The 23,480-nt window shown below is 42.2% G+C and overlaps 1 protein-coding gene across 1 annotated transcript in view; it reads right to left on the reverse strand.

Moving 5' to 3' along the window:
- Nucleotides 1-23,480, reverse strand: part of LOC126235016 (WAS/WASL-interacting protein family member 3-like) — a 42,520-nt gene that overhangs the window by 16,503 nt on the left and 2,537 nt on the right. Inside the window, exons 2-3 of the mRNA XM_049943751.1 lie at nt 12,279-12,345; nt 6,433-6,678 (exon numbers count right to left, since the gene is read on the reverse strand). Coding sequence (XP_049799708.1) covers nt 6,433-6,678; nt 12,279-12,345 — 313 coding nt within the window. The remainder of the gene's footprint in view (nt 1-6,432; nt 6,679-12,278; nt 12,346-23,480) is intronic.

The raw sequence follows: 23,480 nt of genomic DNA on the forward strand, positions 1-23,480 counted from the left end.
GTGAACTTGTGAAGATTTGACTGGGCCTTTGAAATAATTTTTTTTAAATCAGTTCCCTAAAATAGTCCTTGACTGGCTGCCACCACGCACATACACAATTTTTTTTTATACTTGCCCATACGGCCGTTAAAGGGGTGAATCATCCCCTGGGAAAAAATTGAATTTAATATTTCTCAATAAATGCCGTTGAAACGGTAACACGTCAAAAAAAATCTTCAAAATAAAGTTCTATGGTTTTAAATGTACGTTACAATAGCGCACCCATATTTTCCGAAATATCATTTTTTTTCGTAATTTCCTCTCTCCCTCAATTTTGTTTCTCATTTGGATAGCAAAACACGTAATACCAATTATATTTAATCATATATCTTAACGGCCTATGGGTATGTGTAAAAAAATTATATCTCATCTTCTGCTCTGCACTACAACATATTCAATTCCGATCAAAATCGAAGTGTGTCCCTTGGGTAGGTTTACTTGTTAGTGGTGCAGTTACGACCGTGCAGAAAACATCAGGTAGTAAATTATGCGACATGTTTGAGGGTTGACTGTTAGATTCAGAGAAAAAACAACTAATACACTGTGGTGGGTATAGACTGAGGTGTCAATGATCACAGTATCTGCACTTATAGCCCCAACACCCTCTATACTACAGATACTACAGGTAACTGACGACACTAGGTAGAGGACCTTCTTAGACAAGAACAATGTCATGGGAAGGGAGAGGCGTTGCAGCAGAACAGGCCAAATGAGTGCTTATGTCGTTGTGTATTCTTAATTTCTGATAACGTATTAATTTCTTACCCTACTAAAATAAATAACATAACCTGTCTTCAGTCCTATGTGACAGTCGTATCCATCTTCCTTACGCCAAGTAACTTCTGTGGTTCACACAAGTTTTAATTATGATGTGGCCACTGGTGGCCGTCACTTGAGACTGCTTGCCAACTAACAGACACCCACAGCCACGGCCACGACAGTGATCTCCAGGGCTATAGAAATCAATATGAAAATTTTAATTTTTTATGGCCAATGTAGTTGGTCATGCCACAATGGGCATCAAAAACAGATCCATATCTCACGAGGAGGGAATATACCCCTTGACATGAGACAAATGCTAACATATGAATCAGTCACTTCTCGACCCCAGTTCATCGGATCAGACTTGACAGTGATCAATGAGCAGTTTTCTGTCTCTACATTACTTGGTACACATGCCAAATAAGAGTATATCGTATTGGAGGTCACAGAGTCGCAAGAAGGTCACCCCAACAACGTGTGATTCGGGAACTCGTATGCTGACTGATCATAAGTTTGCAGTTAGACTAGTTGGTGCACACGTAGATCGTCAGCTAAACGGGGTTAGCGCCGTCAGTATAAACGCTTAGAACTGTAAACAGGAAAAAAATTTCGAGCCCTTTCTTCCGCCTTCGTCCGAGAATCAGTGTCGTAATTTTACAAGACAGTTCATGGTTCAAAAATGGTTCAAATGGCTCTGAGCACTATGGGACTTAACATCAGTGGTCATCAGTCCCCTAGAACGTAGAACTACTTAAACCTAACTAACCTAAGGACATCACACACATCCATGCCCGAGGCAGGATTCGAACCTGCGACCGTAGCGGTCACGCGGTTCCAGCGCCTAGAACCGCACGGCCACACCGGCTGGCAAGACAGTTCATCTTCATTAGTTTCACGAATAGGACAAACTTAAATACCAATATTTCAGGGTGAATAAGCAAACAATGAGGAGTAAAGAAAGTCATAGTGAACGTTTGCTATATGGAGCGAACACGCAGGGATCCTACAAAACAGCTTATAGTTTTTCATGTACAATGTAAGTGTTACCTGCTGCCTGATAAATATAGCGTCAGATACTTGTAAAACATCTTCTGAAATTAACACGTTGTGCTCGGGAAAGGCCGGCCCCAGTGGCCGAGCGGTTCTAGGCGCTTCAGTCCGGAACCACGCGGCTGCTACGGTCGCAGGTTCGAATCCTGCCTCGGGCATGGATGTGTGTGATGTCCTTGGGTTAGTTAGGTTTAAGTAGTTCTAAGTCTAGGGGACTGATGACCTCAGATGTCAAGTCCCATAGTGTTTAGAGCCATTTGAACCATTTGCTCGGGAAAATGAGTATTAGAAGTGTGACAGAAGTGAAACGTATTCGTACTTACTGTATTCTCGTGTGTGCTTTCAACCACTCAAACTTAAATGTGAGACACCTTCTACCTCCCCTTCAAGTGGGTGAACCTTTCTTGGAATGAATTTTTGGTCATGTGTCCATCAGACTTTTTCTTCTCTTTATCTTCTCAGGGACCGTTTCCCGCAGGTTGTAGCCATTTAGTCAAATCAACCAATGTATTCATTTGAGCTCGAAGCGAAGCTGCGATCAACACTTTGTTTGGTATCCGTCATAAGCGAACACATCAAAAGTTCTTCGCCCGCGAAATTCTTGCAAGAAAATTAAAGCTTGTTTAATTAGTTACACTGTACACTCCGCGATCATTGCTTCAGAGCATTGAACGTCGGTTAATTCTGTATAGCCGGCCGCGGTGGCCGAGCGGTTCTAGACGCTTCAGTCCGGAACCGCGCGACTGCTACGGTCGCAGGTTCGAATCCTGCCTCGGGCATGGATGTGTGTGATGTCCTTAGTTCCGTTAGGTTTAAGTAGTTCTAAGTCTAGGGGACTGATGACCTCAGATGTTAAGCCCCATAGTGCTCAGAGCCAATTCTGTATATTATACATCATTTTGTGTCTCACAAGTAATCAGTCGAACCCGGAAATGAAAACAGGGAAAACGCATCATACTTCTTAATACAATGCCAGCCGTGACACAGGGTGTGAAACAATTCTTGTTTTATGGAGGAAATTAATGAGTTAATATCGAATTGCTCGTATTCGCCAGATATATCAACGACAGAATCTTTTTAAATTCCCTTTCGTGAAACACAAAAATGAGCGGACAGCGATTTTCATCATCGCAAGACCCTTTGATTCTTTTGAAAACCATGTCTTTGAGAACCAATTTCCGACTGTAAAAAATATTGCCAGAGCTAGTTCGAACACGTATGGAGACAACAGGAGGAAAATAAATTTTCAGGAGAGCAACGTCAAAAAGTAAAAGAGTAATTCATTTAATGACTTTCTGTTCCTGACACCTGCGTTTATTTTGAACAGTATATAATATGAGAGTAATTATAAAGCTTTTAGTTATGGACTAGGAGTTTCATGTTAAAGGCGGAAGTTAGATTAAAAAAAATGAAAAATCCTGAGGTCCGATTTTGCCATGTTTTTTTTTATTTTTATTTTTATTTTTTTTTTTTTTTCAAGCTCGCTTTTCACCGCGACGCCACGAAGACCGACGAAAAAGTGGGAGCTATAGAGTGATATGATCCTGCTTAGGGGCAAAATGGTGCCACTAAATTATATGTACAAAAACACATTTTCTTCTTTCTGTCGTTTTTAATATTTACAAAAACGTGAAAAAGATTAATTTTCTTGCATGTAATAAACCACTTACAATTTTTAAATATTTTGAAAATGGTAATGCATCATTCACATAGTAGTGAAGAATGTTAGCGTTGGGCTGCACGGAAGCGAAATAGTTTTTAAATTCCTGTATTTGCGAAATTCTGTCAAGGCATTGGTAGGAAAACTGAAAAAAAAATCACTTTGCAGCGCCTAATTAAATGTCAGTAGCAGTTGTAAAATATGTTACGCCTAGCTTTTTCTGTGACACCTTGGTGTGCACAACATCGCGACTGTGCGTTGGACAGGAGGACGCCTTTAGTCGACTGATGACCCTACGAAGTTTTAAAGACAAACCAAATCAGTTATCTGAGCCCACAGCCTTCATTTGTTTTCTTCCACGACGCCTGTCCAGGTCGTATGCCCTCATCAACAGGTGGATAAATGGTTTACATTACAATTCTGTTGCCTGGATATAGAGTTGTTTGTCTTGAACTACATTGCGCTACAAATGAAATGTAAATTGCATTTGTTATCGTAATATGGCACTGGGATTTTAAACAATAAATAGAACTACATACAACAAGTTCCAGCAGAAAGAACACTGACGGTCGTTGTACATATACATTTTCATCACCAAATGGCTTCCACGTGAAACAACCTAAACAGTCCACAAACTGAGCAGATGAAGAAATACCGACTCATTAGGAAAGAAAGATTTCAGTTGTTTATTACAGACAAACTATTAAAATTAAAACACATTGCACATGTCACTGGATAGAGAATGTTTCAAAGTTTTGTCTCAGCTGCACTATTGTTCGTAGCAACATGGCGACTACACCGCAAGAGAAACCATTTTGTGTTGGAATCTGTGAGAAGTCAATTCTCTGTTCAAGTCAAACGTGCATTCCACCGTCGAGTCAACAGGAATCCACCCGTATACAAGCAGATTTATCACTGGTATACAAAATTCCGAGAGCTTGGTTGCAGATACAAAGTGAGGAGCACTGGTCGGCCACACACGTCTGATGAAATGCCGAGCGCATTTCAGATATGTCCAAAGGGAGATGTCGGAAGCCCACAAGACGGGCAGGCCAGGAACTTCAGCTTACTCAAACAACGGTGTGGCGTGTTCTGAAGCGACGCCTGCATGTGAAGGCTTACAACCTCCAGTTGTTTTACGAGGGGCTAGAGCCCTGAACAGCACGTTACAAGGCATCCCAGATATGCTCAATAATGTTCGTGTCTGAGGAGTTTGACAGCCAGTGGAAGTGTTTTAACTCAGAAAAGTGTTTCTGAAGCCACTCTGTAGCAATTCTGGACGTGTGGGGTGTCGCATTGTCCTGCTGGAATTACCAAAGTCCGTTTAAATGTACGATGGACCTGAATCGATGCAGGTGATCAGACACGATGCTTACATACGTGCCACCTGTCAGAGTCGTATATAGACGTAACAGGGATCCCATATCACTCCAACCGTACACACCGCACACCATTACAGAGCCTGCACCAGCTTGAACAGCTCACTGCAACCATGCAGGGTCCATGGATTCACGAGGTTGTCTCCATACACGTACACGTCCATTCGTTCGATACAATTCGAAACGAGATTCGTCCGAGCAGGCAACGTGTTTCCAGTCATCAACGGCCTAATGTCGGTGTTGACTCTGGTCCATGCGAGGCGCAGAGCTTTATGTCGTGCAGTCATCAAGGGTACACGATGGGCCTTTGGCTCCGAAAACCCACATCGATGATGTTTCGTTGAAAGTTTCGCACGCTGACACTTTTTGATGGCCCAGCGTTGAAATCGTCCGAGCAGACAACATGTTTCCATTCATCAAAGGTCTGATGTCGGTGTTGACTGGCCCATGCGAGGCGCAGAGCTTTATGTCGTGCAGTCATCAAATGTACACGAGCGGACCTTTGGCTCCGAAAGCCCATATCGATGAGATTTCGTTGAGTGTTTGGCACGCTGACACTTGTTGATGGCCCAGCACTGAAGTCTGCAGCAATTTGTGGAAGGGTTGTACTTCTCTCACGTTGAACGATTCTCTTCAGTCGTCGTTGGTCCCGTTCTTGCAGGATCTTTTTCCGGCCGCAGCGACGTCGGAGATTTGATGTTTTACCGGATTCATGATATTCACGGTACGGGAATATCCCCATTTAATCGCTGCGTCGGAAATGCTGAGTCCCATCGCTCGTGCGCCGAATATAACACCAAGTTCAGACTCACTTAAATCTTGACAACCTGCCATTGTAGCAGCAGTAAGCTATCTAACAACTGCGCCAGACACTTGTTGTCTTATATAGGCGTCGCTGACCGCAGCACCGTATTCTACCTGTTGACATATCTCTGTGTGTGTGTGTGTGTGTGTTTTTTAACCTTTATTCAAATCATTAATATTATACAAATTAACCTAATACCTAAATACATTAGTAGGTCCTATTTTTAACTATTACACTGCAGCTTCTATTTTCTAACACTACAGGTTAATACTATAATGCCTTCACCACTATGGGGACTATTCTACTATTATTTACTACGCATGTTGTTATGATTATTGGATTGAATTTTCTACTACTGTTAGACTTTGATACTATTTTTAACAAGTTACTATAACTACTCTATCTGCAGCGTCACAGGTGTGCCAGAAGATGAAAACGCATGCCTGTACCAGTTTCTTCGGTGCTTCAGTGTATTTGAACCTGACAGTGAGAATAAATTCAAGGAACGCGTAGTCGCGAAGTATGCATTGTAGTAAAACCAAAGGGTTCTGACGAACAAAACTATCGCGAAGCTGCGCTTGCGCAGTGGTCTGAAAACGTTTTCGCTCGGTTGTGATGATAACTTTACTCGAACGAACATGATGTGTCACCACAAAACGTCAGACGAGCGTGATTCCTCGTAAAAGGATAAGGAAGCTGTGTTGGCGGTGTCACGTGACCGGCTAGGGAGGCATTACGTAGGTGTGTCCGCGCTGAGGGATGAGGGCGGCGGGGAAGGGTGGAGGGTGGCCGGCACCGGCACCGCCCCCGCATTCCAGGGACGGCCCTAAATCACGGCGCGCCAAGGGCAGCGACGACAGCGGCGCTCCAAACGCTAATATTTCAATCCGCTCGGCCGGCTCCGCGACACCCTCCGGGGCCAGCCAGCCCAACAGGCGCGACCTCACGGCTGCGGTCGTGACAACTGCTGACACCTGGCGGCGCTTGAGAGGCGGGTATCACACGCGTCACACAACAAGCATCAGATTACCGGAGAAACAACTCTTTCTCCGTTCTCTCTGTCTCTATCTTGCTGTGATGATTGTCAAGCGGCCTTCTCACGTTCAATATTTATTGACAATACTTATTATAACTTGAAACGAACCTCACACTATCAATAACACCGCTGCCAGTTTACAACGCGATTGAGGTGTCAAATACCTAAAACAAAGCGTGAGCCGCTATTTTACAAGACGACGAAAAAGTTTCCGTCTGAGGATTCTGCTGCAGCGTATATTCAACGTAGCGCGACTTGTACGAAGGCAAAGGATTAGAGCGACATTCGTCTCTTTCCGACGAGCGTGTGGTAACATGAACCACGCGTCCAAATAAGTTCAACGTGTTGTTGTTCTCTTCTTGGCTGCCGAAGGATAAACACAGGGAGATCCATCGGCGAATGAAAAATGTTTATGGAACAACATCTCTATCGAAAACAGCCGTTGTGGAATGGTTCGCCAAGTTCTGCGAGGGTCTCGATTCGATGCAAGACATAAGACGCGAATGTCGTAACGTGGAAGTTTCGCCAAATCAGGTGGGAGACACTCGAGCTCCCATCCTGTAGGCCTGATCTCTCCCCATGCGATCATCCCACCATCGGTCTCTTAAAGAAGACCTTGATGGGTCGACGATTCTGGTCAGACGATTCAGTCTGGAACCGAGCGACCGCTACGGTCGCAGGTTCGAATCCTGCCTCGGGCAAGGATGTGTGTGATGTCCTTAGGTTGGTATGCTTAAAAAAAAAAAAAAAAAAAAAACAACGTTCAAATGTGTGTGAAATCTTATGGGACTTAACTGCTAGGGTTATCAGTCCCTAAGCTTACACTCTACTTAACCTAAATTATCCTAAGGACAAAACCACACACCCATGCCCGAGGGAGGAGTCGAACCTCCGCCGCAACCAGCCGCACAGTCCATGACTTCAGTGCTTCAGACCGCTGGGATAATCACACGCGGGAAGTATGTTTCAGTAGTTCTAATTTCTAGGGCACTCATGACCTCAGATTCCCATAGTGCTCAGATCCATTTTGGTCGGACAAGGAAGCGCAGCAGGCAGTTACAGGCTACTTCATGCAGCAGGAACGGTCTTTTACCGAACGGATAGCTTCAACCTGGTGCGTCGATGATTACATCAATGCTCACGACGATTTGGCCTGACTGTCATACCGATTCAGGACTGAACGGCCTTCGAACGAAAACTTTTTCGTCTCTCCTTACCTATTACCAAGCAACAACAGAATCCAACGAAGAAGAGGAAACGGAGACGAGACTGGTTGGGAATGACGCGGGGCTAGACGTTTGTAGATTTACGAGCTGAAATCAGAACCATGGACCCTAAAAATCTGACAAACAATTCTGGGATGACTCCTCTAATATTAATGTTGATACGATAAAAAAACTGAAAAGAATGGGTAGCTTTGAGGCATGAAATAGTGAAGGCAGCAGAGGATCAAGTAGGTAAAAAGACGAAGGGTTAGTAGAAATACTTGGGTAACAGAAGATATATTGAATTTAACTGATGAAAGGAGAAAATATAAAAATGCAGTAAATGAAGCAGGCAAAAAGGAATACAAACGTCTCAAAAATGAGATCGACAGAAAGTGCAAAATGGCTAAGCAGGGAGATGGCTAGAGGACAAATGTAACGAAGTAGAGGCATACCTTACTAGGGGTAAGTAGATAATGCCTACAGGAAAATTAAAGACACCTTAGGAGAAAAGAGAACCACTTATATGAATAACAAGAGCTCAGATGGAAACCCAGTTCCAAGCAAAGAAAGGAAAGCAAAAAGGTGAAAAGAGTATACAGAGGGTCTATAAAAGGACGATGTACTTGAGGACAATACGAGGTGCATTCAAGTTCTAAGGCCTCCGATTATTTTTCTAATTAACTACTCACCCGAAATCGATAAAACTGGCGTTACTTCTCGACGTAAACGCCCTACAGACGTACACATTTTTCACAACGCTGACGCCATGATTCCATGGCAGCGGCGAAGGCTTCTTTAAGAGTCTGTTTCGACCACTGGAAAATCGCTGAGGCAATAGTAGCATGGCTGGTGAATGTGCGGCCACAGAGAGTGTCTTTCATTGTTGGAAAAAGCCAAAAGTCACTAGCAGCCAGGTCAGGTGAGTAGGGAGCATGAGGAATCACTTCAAAGTTGTTATCACGAAGAAACTGTTGCGTAACGTTAGCTCGATGTGCGGGTGCGTTGTCTTGGTGAAACAGCACACGCGCAGCCTTTCCCGGACGTTTTTGTTGCAGTGCAGGAAGGAATTTGTTCTTCAAAACATTTTCGTAGGATGCACCTGTTACTGTAGTGCCCTTTGGAACGCAATGGGTAAGGATTACGCCCTCGCTGTCCCAGAACATGGACACCATCATTTTTTCAGCACTGGTGGTTACTGGAAATTTTTTTGGTGGCGGTGAATCTGTGTGCTTCCATTGAGATGACTGGCGCTTTGTTTCTGGATTGAAAAATGGCATCCACGTCTCATCCATTGTCACAACCGACGAAAAGAAAGTCCCATTCATGCTGTCGTTGCGCCTCAACATTGCTTGGCAACATGCCACATGGGCAGCCATGTGGTCGTCCGTCAGCACTCGTGGCACCCACCTGGATGACACTTTTCGCATTTTCAGGTCGTCATGCAGGATTGTGTGCACAGAACCCACAGAAATGCCAACTCTGGAGGCAATCTGTTCAACAGTCATTCGGCGATCCCCCAAAACAATTCTCTCCACTTTCTCGATCATGTCGTCAGACCGGCTTGTACGAGCCTGAGGTTGTTTCGGTTTGTTGTCACACAATGTTCTGCCTTCATTAAACTGTCGCACCCACGAACACACTTTCGACACATCCATAACTCCATCACCACATGTCTCCTTCAACTGTCGATGAATTTCAATTGGTTTCACACCACACAAATTCAGAAAACGAATGATTGCACGCTGTTCAAGTAACGAAAACGTCGCCATTTTAAGTATTTAAAACAGTTCTCATTCTCGCCGCTGGCGGTAAAATTCCATCTGCCGTACAGTGCTGCCATCTCTGGGACGTATTGACAATGAACGCGGCCTCATTTTAAAACAATGCGCAAGTTTCTATCTCTTTCCAGTCCGGAGAAAAAAAATCGGAGGCCTTCGAACTTGAATGCACCTCGTATTATGGAAATGGAAGAGGATGTAGATGAAGATAAAATGGGAGATATGTTACTGTGCGTGAAGAGTTTGATAGAGCACTGAAAGACCTAAGTCGAAACAAAGCTCCGGGAGTAGACAACATTCCATTAGAACTACTGAGAGCCTTGGAAGAACCAGTCCTGACAAAACTCTACCATCTGGTGAGCAAGAAGTATGAGACAAGCGAAATACCCTCAGACTTCAAGAAGAATGTAATAATTCCAATCCCAAAGAAAACAGGTGTTGACAGATGTGAAAATTACCGAACTATTGGTTTAATAAGTCACTCTGGAGACAGTGACTGTAGAGGAAAGAGTCAGAGTAACTCTCAGATTTCTGGCGACAGACGGTTTATTCTAATGCTTCAGTTGCAGTCCTATAACAGCAGTGCACGGATATATTCAGATAATTAACTTAAAACTTTTTAAGCTTTATGGTGAGCCTGACATGCATTTACAAGATCTCTTACTAGTCACTGCGTAGGTATGACGTACTTTTCGATATAGAAACTACCCTAAATGCGTAAATACTGGGTGGTTACAATTAAAATACAGGTACTCACAGAGGTCCAGTGTAAATATCGTATGAGAGCGAAACTTGGTATATATTTCAATGCGTTGATGAGGAAACAATTTACGGCGGAAAAAAATTAGTTCCAATTTCAGCCAGCAGGTGCGCTATGAATGCAACAATAACCTGTATCAATGTTCTATATGTAATTGATCAGGAATGGGACGTGGGAAAGAAAAGTGAAACGAATGAGAAAGATTTAATGTTAATCTTATACGCTTTCCGTATTTTACGTACTATGAAACGCACATTTTTCTTCGAAAAATTGCCTCCAAAATTCAGGAGCGTCTTATACTCGAAATTAATGTAAAAATGTCCAGTGTTTGATTCAAAATTCCCACCAGTCTTGAAAATGGCCATATACTCGACGCCGTGGGAAACCTATCTCTATCTGGCAACATTGGATTCAACTGGCAGCAGCATTGCAACGATGTGACGAATATGAGTTACGGGGATTCACAAATTTTCTAACACTGTCTCCAACCCGCCCCGCCATCACAAACCCAGAACACTGTCTAGCCTATGATGCGTTATTGCAGTCTACGGTGCCAGTGAACTTTAACTGAAAGTGATTTGCGTTATCGATAACTGCACAATATATTTGTTAGTAGCTAATTTTGTAACGGAAAAAAATTAACGGTATTCATGTGATGCGGGCAATAAATTGAAAGTAATAGCAAATACAGAAGGAGATGGAGAGAGAGCGGCTGAGCAGCATTGTGCCGATAGAGGACTGAATGGAAAATGGCCAAAACTAGAAGATAACGTACTGGAATGGATTCAAGGGCACCGTCAAAAGGGCACTAGAATTAATACAGAAATGATTCAAATAAACGCTCGTAAGATAACGTTACAGTGGAACATAACAGACTTTAAGGATGGTGTTGGTTGGTGCTACAGGTTTCTACAGGTTTATGAAGCGTCACGGACTTAGCATGCGAACCAAAACCAAAATACCTCAGAAAATGCTCAGATATTTGATGTGCCGAGTAACAGAACTGTTGCCGTGAATGGTGCTAAAACTGTAACTATAAAAACGTGTGGGCTTGAAAAAATGCACCGTTTTCTGACGGCACTAAACTTAACCCAATGATAATTTTCAAGCAGAAAATAATGACAAAACCTTCTAGAATACCGCCAGGTATTGAAGATCACGTAGTCTACGTGACAAGGGTTGGATACACGAAATTTTGGATTAAAATAATGTGGGAGAGAAGGAAAGGAGCTTTTCTGAACAGTTCTAGATCAGTTTAGTAGTCATTTAAAAAATTCTGTGAAAGGGAAACTGAGATGGGCAAATACAGAGATTGCTGTTATTTCGGGAAGACTTACTTCACACGTGCAACCTCATGAGGTCTCGATAAAAAAAACCATTTAAAGTGCATTTGAAAGAGCAATGGAACAAAAGGATGATGGATGAAACACGACATGAATTTACGCTGGAAGGAGCTTTAAAACGACTTACAATCAAACAAGTGTGTCAGTAGATAAAACAGTCGTGGTCTGGAGTTATACATTATTATTAAATCTTTCATGAAGTGTGGCGTAAGTAACGCTCTCGATGGCAGTTAGGACCATCTCATATATGAAGTGAACAACAGCGATGACGAAGCGGAAGAAGAAGAACAAGAAGAAGTACAAGAACAAGAACGAAATTCAGACGGTGATTTTCGGGGATTTTAAGGGTTACTCTGGCTTTCCAACCTAATAATAAAAATGGTAAAAATGTTACTTAAAAATTCTTAAAAATTAAGATGCGTCTTATAGACCGTAGCGTCTTATAGCCCGTAAAATACGGTGCACAGTTTGTCCAATATGAGCACCGGAGACGTCGAGGAGATGCCGTTCAGCGCCAGGTTACACCTGGTGGCCAAAATAGGAACTAATTTTTTTCCAGCGTAAATCATTTCCGCATTAACACGTTAGTATATATTCCAAGTTTCGCTGCCGCATGATAGCTGCAGCTCACACTATACCTCCGTGAGTAGCTGCCTTTTAACTATCACCATCTGGTTCAATGATTAACCCTGCACAGGCATACAAAACTGTTTTCTGTGTATACTCAGTAATTCCTCAAAGGAATTGTTTTTTCCTCCATATACTCCCTTGAACACTGTTTCCACAGTGATTTATTTCTCCTGTAGCGCTCGATAAATTCAACCATCGACCCTTCTTTCATTTTAGAAATAGAACATCTGGCAAAAGGAACAAAAAATAGCTGAAAACGTGAACACTACACACTATGGCCGTGTAGCTTGTTCATTAACCCTCCGTTGCTCGCGCGGATGACACTCGTTATCCACATTATTTTCCCTCTCAATTTTGTCTGACAGGGCTGGGCTGAGTTCGCGCCATTTTCAGTGCCTTTCTGTTGACTCTCCGGCTGTTAACTCCAACCATTCTCGGCTTTCACTTACGAAAGATACAATGTTTATGAAACATTATTATAGTCTGCAGGACACTTGTCATCCGCGCGAGATTTTCTGCCACAATCTGAAACAAAGTAAGTCTGTATTACTTTATTGCTTTCCTAGATTCAACCGATCTTTCATGTGCGTAAATTTAAACGTATTGAAACTGATTGCAGTTACCTTCCATGTTACCTAGTATTCTCTTTATTTTTAAATTGTGAATGAAATGTCGAAGGCAAAAAACATCGGACAGTTTAGTAGAGATCCTAATGTATGGTTCGAATGGTTCAACGATCTGAGCGATGAAGATGCTCACAGTGGTAGCGCTGACTCAGAGACTGAGGATTCTGTTCATGAAAGCGGTCATGATTCAGGAGCAGAACAAGAAGTGTCAGAAAATGATGAATGTGAATCACAGGAAGAAGTAACTAGAGAGGATGCACATTTTTAGGGAAAGATGGAATAACTAAACGGAGGAAAAGTAAATATACTACCAGTGTTAGAAGCAGATCTTGTAATTTTATTACGCATTTACCTGGACCAAAAAATCAAGCTCGTATAAAAAAGACAGAAATAGAAATTCTGAATTTGTTCTTGGATGAAAACATAATAAGCATTATCGCATCATCCACTAATATATACATCAATTAAGTTCGTGGTAACTTCTCTAGGCAAAGGGACGCTAAAGAAACAGATGCGATAAAGACCAGAGCTTTCATTGGGTTGTTATATCTATGTGGATCTTTGAGATATTCTAGGAAAAGTATATCGAAATTGTGTGATAACTCAAAGGGAAATAGACTTGAATCATGTTATTTATGCATAAGTGAAATTCGATTTAGGTTTCTGTTGAGATGACTGAGGTTTGATAATATCCGTGATAGAGGTGTTCGCAGAGATATTGACAAGTTGGCTGCTATCTGCGCTATCAGAGAGGTACTTGAACTATTCACGAACAATTGCCAAAACTATTTTTCACCTAGTGAATATCTTACTGTTGACGAACAGCTTTTGGCATTTAGAGGAAACTGCCCTTTCAGGCAATATAATCTTAGCAAACCAGCAAAGTATGGGTTAAAAATGTTCGTTTTGGTTGATGTAAAAACAGCTTACACTTTGAATTTAGAACAGTAAATCGGTAAGCAACAAGAGGGACCATGTAATGCCAGTAATTTAGCTGAAGATATTGTTCTTCGAATGGTCAAACTGTTTCAAACGTTAGAATATATTATACTGTGTACAAACATTAAATGCATTATATTTAGATTTGCCAGCCGAAGTAGCCGTGCGGTTAAAGGCGCTGCAGTCTGGAACCGCAAGACCGCTACGGTCGCGGGTTCGAATCCTGCCTCGGGCATGGATGTTTGTGATGTCCTTAGGTTACTTAGGTTTAACTAGTTCTAAGTTCTAGGGGACTAATGACCTCAGCAGTTGAGTCCCATAGTGCTCAGAGCCATTTGAACCATTTTTTTTAGATTTAATAAAAAATCATAAAGACCGTTCAAAGTATACAAATAGTCCACTTGCTTTGTGGATGACACCAGTCATCCGCGCGAGTGACGATGTCACGAATTTTCGCGCGAGTAACGGAGGGTTAAGATCTGTAAACATCAGATTTCCGAATACTGTCAAACCGTCAATAAACGTCCTCCCACAAAATGGCTCTGAACACTATGGGACTCAACTTCTGAGGTCATTAATCCCCTAGAACGTAGAACTAGTTAAACCTAACTAACCTAAGGACATCACATATATCCATGCCCGAGGCAGGATTCGAACCTGCGACCGTAGCGGTCTCGCGGTTCCACACTGCAGCGCCTAGAACCGCACGGCCACTTCGGCCGGCCGTCCTCCAACACGCGGTACGTACAGACAATATTGAGAATATTTTGGGAGCCATCTAAAGTATTTCTCATGTTGACAATAAGCCAATACATGCGTCAGGCGATCAATGTACTGAGGTCTGACAATATTATTAACCCCCTGGGGGCCCTTTAGGATACGCTGTAACAATAACTCCAATGGCCCGCGGCTGTCCTGATCCACACTGCAATGCATCAAGAAGAACAATAACACAGGAGTGAAAGGTAGGTACCGTACTCATATACCACAAATACAAGTGTTACTGATATTCGTGTGTGTGGTTTTTTTTCACTACCGTTGGATATTGTTTTCTGATAAATGTCGTGTTTCAAGTTCAAAATATTCTTTTATCGCCAGGGACAGTTCCTTGGTATACGATTTTCAGTATCCTCCAACATACTATCACCTCATACTTGACAGTAGCTAGTTTGTTTAAGTTTATTATCATGTCGATAGGATGAAGCAACTGAGAAAGGGCTAAACGGCGACGCGCAAAGCATACATTTAAGAATTCTAAGAAAACAGTGTTCTATACATTTTAGGAAAATCAGTCATATTCAATGTTTGGCATACAGGGTGGTCAGAACCAATCTGAAATGCTTGTAAGGGTATTTCAGGATAAGTTGTACTGAGATACAGTTGTTAAGAAAAACTTTGATATGTTATGCCGTTTCCGAGTTAATCAGCACTGAAGTTAGCCATCAGGCCGTTGCGGGGGGAAATTCAATCGGTCTACCAGACATTGTGTCGTCAAGCTTGTGCTTCGTTTGTTTTCCTAAGACCGAGCAAGAGAACGACACAAAAATTAGATATGGCACGGTAGTAAGGATCGAACCCGAACCAAAGGCTGAGAGTCTCGTGCTTTTTTATCTGCACTATGAAAACTAGTGACACTAATTGTATCTGGCGAGCCGATTGAATTTGTGCGCGAAACGGCCTGATTGGCTAACTTCTACATCTACATCTACTTCAGTGCTAATTAACAAGGAAACGGCCCAACGTAGCGAATCGTTTTCAAAATGGTTCAAATGGCTCTGAGCACTATGGGACTCAACTGCTGAGGTCATAAGTCCCCTAGAACTTAGAACTACTTAAACCTAACTAACCTAAGGACAACACACACATCCATGCCCGAGGCAGGATTCGAACCTGCGACCGTAGCGGTCGCGCGGTTCCAGACTGTAGCGCCAGAACCGCTCGGCCACCAGCGGCCGGCGAATCGTTTTCTTTTCTGTTATTTCTCAGCAGAACCTAAAGTGTAGCTACACCCTTACAAGCTTTTCAGACTGTATCTAACCCTCCTGTACATAGGAAAGCACTCATTTAAGTTTTTCTGTGTTTTTTTTACCTAATTAATTTATCTACACAATGTCGATTTTCATCGGCGACTCTTATTCTAATGAGCAAGTGGACGACGGGACGCTAAATTGTCATCTTCTTTTTCTTTTCTGATGGATCTGATCCAGTATTTAGAACACGATTCCTGATCCAACGTCAAAATAGTAAACCCATCTACATTCACAGACCCGAGAGAAAGGAAAATGCAGATACTGAAAATGGGCATGTACTCATTTTTTTCCGTAAGGCTCAGAATTGAACAAAACACCAACAAAAGACACCCCGTCCTTAGCTCCGTACTGTGGCTTTTAGAGTTTGAAAAATGCAAGCGTAGAAGAAGAAGAAAAAAAAAAAAGGGTTTGAAGTTCATCGTATGCACACGATGTAATAGTATAAAACTGTCATCTTGCTGAAAGCAAAAAAATTAACACATAGACATTATAAATATATACATTTATTTGAGTTTATCCTTACTTTCACTGTCTAAGTACCACATTTAATTTTATGATGACTACTTTCGATCACAATGTGATCATCTTCGGATCTCAAAATAACACAAAGTGAAAAAGGAAAACTTTAATTGCCATTACTTTAAAATATGTTAGTCAAGTATTACAGTTCGTTATTGGATTTACCAATGAAGTTCCGTAAGCAACCTGTCATATCCATAGGGATGAAGAGAAAGCTGAGTCATTTCTTATTCCTTTGAACAATATTGTAACTCGTTTTCCTACTGTGTTTACCACAGTTACATAGGTAATCACATATCACAGTTTCACCAATAATCATATATATACAAATGCTATCACCTTGTGGTTACGGAACATAAAAATCCCTTAAATATATAAGCACATATTTAATTTTCTTATTCTATCGAAAATTTGCCAAGTTAATACGAATTGTTATAAGCACATAACGCAGCACATGAAAAAAATAGTAAAAAAAATCGCATTTGAAAATATATCAACTTTGATGTACTTTGTGTGACATGAAGCGGGTATGAAAACAGCTGTTAACAGTGCAATGTGGGACTGAGTGGAAATGGAAGCTCAGTCACCACTGTAAAATGGAAGCGTAACTTGCATTAATCGTGTAAAATGTCAGTGTAAGGCGAATTCATGCGAAGTATTTGTTGTTATTTGCCTGAAGAATGAAGCATCGTCTAATGATGTACCTCCCGCCAGCTTAAAACTGCGGGCAGGAGCGGTTATTTCATTGTAGGTACATTGCTAATTTAAACGCTGGCGTTAATGTACGCGAGGTTGGCGCCCGGGTACTTCTCAACAGTGCAGACGCAGAGTTCTGTAGTTCGATTCCTTGTTGGCTAACAGACGTTTTCTGGCAGTTGACCTTTCTCTAACTTTGTCTATGCTTTCTGTACAGAAATCGTGCACTGCATGAATTCCACATTAAACTGTAGTCCCGCTATAAGTGGCTGGTCGGACAGGTTTCAGAAATAAAGGATAGTAACAGCGTACATATCCTCAATTTGAGGTAGCTTAGATTGCAAAAAATATTTTTAAAGCTTGGTGTTATGTCTGAAGATAAGCATCAATGATTAATCTCGCCTTTTTGACGGGGTGCGGAAACTAATTCCGTTTTAATACTACTACAATAAATACTACTGTTGCGGTGAACGTTAATGCGATTATTGATTAGTATTATTGATAGAAGAAAGTTTTGCCTTGAACGTGAATAACGCCACATAATCTTCATAGAACCTTTATACGAACACATAGGTGTTTAGTAACGTAAGATCAATGATCTCAGTCTTAACAATCACAAGCGCCATGAAAGCTAGAGTAACCCAACAAAAAGACGCATGGACAGGAGTCAGTGGGAAAGCAGTAAGGAACACTTCACATTAGTTGACGGAGAAGACGGCTGAAAAGCAGCGACATCGAGAGGGCAGTAACTCGTGGAAGCAGCTCAGACACAGAGACGCGTAGTGACTAAGCGCTTCTCGGGTGGAGCTGACACCTGCAGGCCTTCCTACAGACCCTATGTACGAGTGAAGCACCACGCCTGTTTCTTGTCGCTTGACGCCTGTCCTTAACCAGCCCCCCCCCCCCCCCCCAATATCATGAGCCACGCCTCCATAAGAAGATTCTACGGTGTAATAGCTTATAGCTCATGTCCGAGGCTTTCAAAACACCTGTCTGTTGTTTCGTGCGACAACCTCTGGCGCATCCCTAATTCTACTCACAACTTATCAAAATTAGAACATTATGTTGTCAGCGTTCTACATTTACAGTGAAGTGCACGAAACTGTTATTCTGTTCATAAGCTGCATGTGGATTATAAAGTCTCGTGACTCATAGCTTTGCTGATAACGTTTTCACAGAAAACCAGTCATATGACGCAGAATGTGATGTTTTACATTCTGTTAAGAAAAGCAGAAAGATGACACTACAGAAAATACTGAAAATCAACAAACACATGACGCAGAATGCCAGCTTATCATTAAATGAAGGCACTTATTTTCCTTTTTCAACTTCGTTAAAAACACTAAATTCATGCTGTAAATTCATCTCATTCCTCATTAGCTATTAAATGTATCTCCACACAAAAAGTTGTCTCCCCACTTTTTTAGTTTATGTAATTATTTATATGTAGCAAAAAAATTTATCGTTTTTGTATCTTCTGAACAAATAAGATCTATGTACGTCGCACGCAATGTATATCCATGCTTGCGAAATTCGGTTTCACCTCATGATGGCCCGAGATGCCGAAAGCCGGTTTGCGACCAAATAAATATAATTTTGTTTTTCTTCCTAATATTATGATCATGCCAAAGACTTTGTTGTAGCGGTAACACCGGTTCCCATCAGATCACCGAAGTAAAGCGCTGTCGGGTGACCATCTGATCGGTCGAATGCTGTTGGCAAGCGGGGAGCACTCAGCCCTTCTGAGGCAGATTTAGGAGCTACTTGACTGAGAAGTAGCGACTGGGGTCTCGTAAACTGACGACGGCCGGGAGAGCGGCGTGCTGACCACACGCCCCTCCACACCCGCATCCAGTGACGCCTAAGGGCTGAACATGACACGGCGGCCGATCGGGATGCGGAAGGCATCTTTTACATGGCTGTTCTTAGTGTTAAGCATTTCCCAATGAAATGTCAAGAAAATTTCTTTTAAATTGCGAACCTACCTTAGGGAATTTCTTCATTTTCCACTACTAATTGATTTCCAAGATATTACAGATTATGCAGCTGCCTTTGTAATTTATATCCGCTCCAGGGAATTCGAAGACAATAAAAACTACTCCCGTTGTGTTTCAGTTCCTTATTACTTCACCACCAACCGTTTCGTTCTAAATTAACATCCTCAGATGATGTCGAAAATTCACCAACAGTGTTCGTAACTAATTTTCACAAAGGTGCTGACAGGTGCCGGTGTCATGATTCAAAAATGCCTAATCGCCAGGCGTAAAGCTAAAAGATACGTTAGATATTTTTGAGTCGTGACAGCGACACGTTTCTGCCAGTCTGTGAGAGTTATTTACGAATACTGTTGGTGAATTTTCGACGTCATCTGACGATATTCATTCAGAACGAAATCATTTGTGGCATAATAAGCGAATCTGAAATACAACTTTGGGAGTTTTATTAACATTACGTTATTCATACTAGTCCGTAGTGTTACGCCACCGCTATTTTGTAGTCCTAGCCCGTCACCGTTCTCGTTATCTGGCATCGTCACTCCTCACGTATTTGCACGTGGGGACTTCAAAAAGTAAGTTACACATGTCGTCCTACGCTAAGACCATTCCGCAAAAACAGTGGCGCATTATCAGATGAGAGCATAGGAGGTCTTGTACAAAAAATTGATTGAAAAGGCTACCCCCTGCTTTACTGCTTTGCTTCACCGAGGTATTATTTGGTCGTGAACTATTTAAAACACGGCGGTATCCTGCTTTGTCCTATAAGTTGTATGGATCTTGTCCTCCCATGGAACCAGCCTGGTTCGAAAACTGGAACGTCTGTCTTTTTTTTTTTCTTTTACTTGGTATTAAGAACTCCTCTTTGTGAACCACACCGTTGTCCAATCTTTCAATTATAAGTTGCTGCGGATGTCATGATGTTATCCTCCTCTGGCAGCGGCACGGTTCGAAATCTGGGTCCCATTTTAGTGTGTGTGCGTTTTTCATGCAGAGTGTTCGTAAATTCCTGTTACAAACTTCTAGGACCTGTAGGGGGGAGCGAGTATATAACACTATAAATAGGAAACCATGTCCGGAAACGCACCGTTTCGTGGTACAGCCGTCTGAAAACCTGTTGCTAGATAGGTATGCAAAAGGGTAGTCATGGTGGGGGGAGGGTGGTATGTTGGATCTGATGATGTTATTTTATGTCTATCCTACCTCTCTCACCTGGGTCGAGCCTCATTCACTTGTTTGTAAGTGCACATTTGCAGAATACACTGACATGATCCTTGTGAATGGCGAAGCTCAGGCTAACGGAAGAGCTGCCGCACACCCGAATTGGTAGGGGCCTTACTGCATCACGTTGAAGACAACCCGTCAGTGAGTACACGAGCAGTTTCTTTAGCTATTAATGAGTAGAACTATAAAACAAGTGATTTACTGGGTCACGCCTAACCAATTACTTGTAAAAGTGGCCGTGTTACGAACGCCGGCCGGAGTGGCCGAGCGGTTAACGGCGCTACAGTCTGGAACCGCACGGCCGCTACAGTCACAGGTTCGAATCCTGCCTCGGGCATGGATGTGTGTGATGTCCTTAGGTTAGTTAGGTTTAAGTAGTTCTAAGTTCTAGGGGACTTATGACCACAGCAGTCGAGTCCCATAGTGCTCAGAGCCATTTGAGCCATTCGTGTTACGAACATGTTTTCGAATGTCTGTAGCACGGAAACAGTAGTACCTTTCCGTACTATTATCCACTCAGTCTCCTCTACAAGTCCCAGAAGTTTGTAAGGGGAATTTCCGAAGAGACTGTGTATTGACAGTATCTTTGTGCTTCACACACTTCTCAGTCTTCTCTTGTGAAAAGTTTGCCGAAGTTGTTTTGGCACTACTGGTTGTCTGGTGTTGGTCTTGTAGTGTTTTCATTTTACATTAAGAACTTATGTTTTTACATCGAACGTTTTTATTGTTTTATTGTGGATACTGCAATTATGTTCATATGGCACTTTTCTAGCTACTCTTGTTGTTAAAATGTGTGTGAAATCTTATGGGACTTAACTGCTAAGGTCATCAGTCCCTAAGCTTACACACTACTTAACCTTAATTATCCTAAGGACGAATACACACACCCATGCCCGAGGGAGGAATCGAACCTCCGCCGGGACCAGCCACTGTAGCTATTCTTGGCTATACGATCTTTGCCGACCAAAGCCAAAAGTAAATAAATAAAAAAAAGTCAGAAGAGAGTACAGATTCTGGTTTCCTGCATACACAGCTCTGCTGCAGTACGAATAACAGACGCATCACAGTTGTTGTTGTTGTGGTCTTCAGTCCTGAGACTGGTTTGATGCAGCTCTCCACACTACTCTATCCTGTGCCAGCTTCTTCATCTCCCAGTACCTACTGCAACCTACATCCTTCTGAATCTGCTTAGTGTATTCATCTCTTGGTCTCCCTCTACGATTTTTACCCTCCACGCTGCCCTCCAAATTGGTGATCCCTTGATGCCTCAGAATATGTCCTACCAACCGATCCCTTCTTCTGGTCAAGTTGTGCCACAAACTCCTCTTCTCCCCAATCCTATTCAGTACCTCCTGATTAGTTATGTGATCTACCCATCTAATCTTCAACATTCTTCTGTAGCACCACATTTCGAAAGCTTCTATTCTCTTCTTGTCCAAACTATTTACCGTCCATGTTTCACTTCCATACATGGCTACACTCCATACAAATACTTTCAGAAATGACTTCCTGACACTTAAATCTATACTCGATGTTAACAAATTTCTCTTCTTCAGAAACGCTTTCCTTGCCATTGCCAGTCTACATTTTATATCTTCTCTACTTCGACCATCATCAGTTATTTTGCTCCCCAAATAGCAAAACTCCTTTACTACTTTAAGTGTCTCATTTCCTAATCTAATTCCCTCAGCATCACCCGACTTAATTCGACTACATTCCATTATCCTCGTTTTGCTTTTGTTGGTGTTCATCTTATATCCTCCCTTCAAGACACCATCCATTCCATTCAACTGCTCTTCCAAGTCCTTTGCTGTCTCTGACAGAATTACAATGTCATCGGCGAACCTCAAAGTTTTTATTTCTTCACCATGGATTTTAATACCTACTCCGAATTTTTCATTTGTTTCCTTTACTGCTTGCTCAATATACAGATTGAATAACATCGGGGAGAGGCTACAACCCTGTCTTACTCCCTTCCCAACCACTGCTTCCCTTTCATGTCCCTCGACTCTTATAACTGCCATCTGGTTTCTGTACAAATTGTAAATAGCCTTTCGCTCCCTGTATTTTACCCCTGCCACCTTCAGAATTTGAAAGAGAGTATTCCAGTCAACATTGTCAAAAGCTTTCTTTAAGTCTACAAATGCTAGAAACGTAGGTTTGCCTTTCCTTAATCTTTCTTCTAAGATAAGTCGTAAGGTCAGTATTGCCTCACGTGTTCCAGTATTTCTACGGAATCCAAACTGATCTTCCCCGAGGTCGGCTTCTACTAGTTTTTCCATTCGTCTGTAAATAATTCGCGTTAGTATTTTGCAGCTGTGGCTTATTAAACTGATTGTTCGGTAATTCTCACATCTGTCAACACCTGCTTTCTTTGGGATTGGAATTATTATATTCTTCTTGAAGTCTGAGGGTATTTCGCCTGTTTCATACATCTTGCTCACCAGATGGTAGAGTTTTGTCAGGACTGGCTCTCCCAAGGCCGTCAGTAGTTCCAATGGAATGTTGTCTACTCCGGGGGCCTTGTTTCGACTCAGGTCTTTCAGTGCTCTGTCAAACTCTTCACGCAGTATCGTATCTCCCATTTCATCTTCACCTACATCCTCTTCCATTTCCATAATATTGTCCTGAAGTACATCGCCCTTGTATAGACCCTCTATATACTCCTTCCACCTTTCTGCTTTCCCTTCTTTGCTTAGAACTGGGTTTCCATCTGAGCTCTGTATGTTACGCATCACAGTATGTGCGTCAAATGACACTGCAGCTGGAAACGTACTCACATCTGAATTACGGCGTACATTACGTTTGTTGTGCGCAAAACGTCTAAATTGCACACAGATTCATCGTGACATTCTCGAGGTATATGGACCAAATGCAATGTCGTGTCCAACCGTAGTGATATGGTGCTAACAATCTGACCAAGGCCACAGACGCAGGTGATACTGGTGGGAATGGAAGGCCATCGATATCGACCACGGAAGACAACGTGCAGGCAATTAAGA

Source organism: Schistocerca nitens, chromosome 2 (assembly GCF_023898315.1).
Source record: "Schistocerca nitens isolate TAMUIC-IGC-003100 chromosome 2, iqSchNite1.1, whole genome shotgun sequence".
NCBI classification, from domain to species: domain Eukaryota; kingdom Metazoa; phylum Arthropoda; class Insecta; order Orthoptera; family Acrididae; genus Schistocerca; species Schistocerca nitens.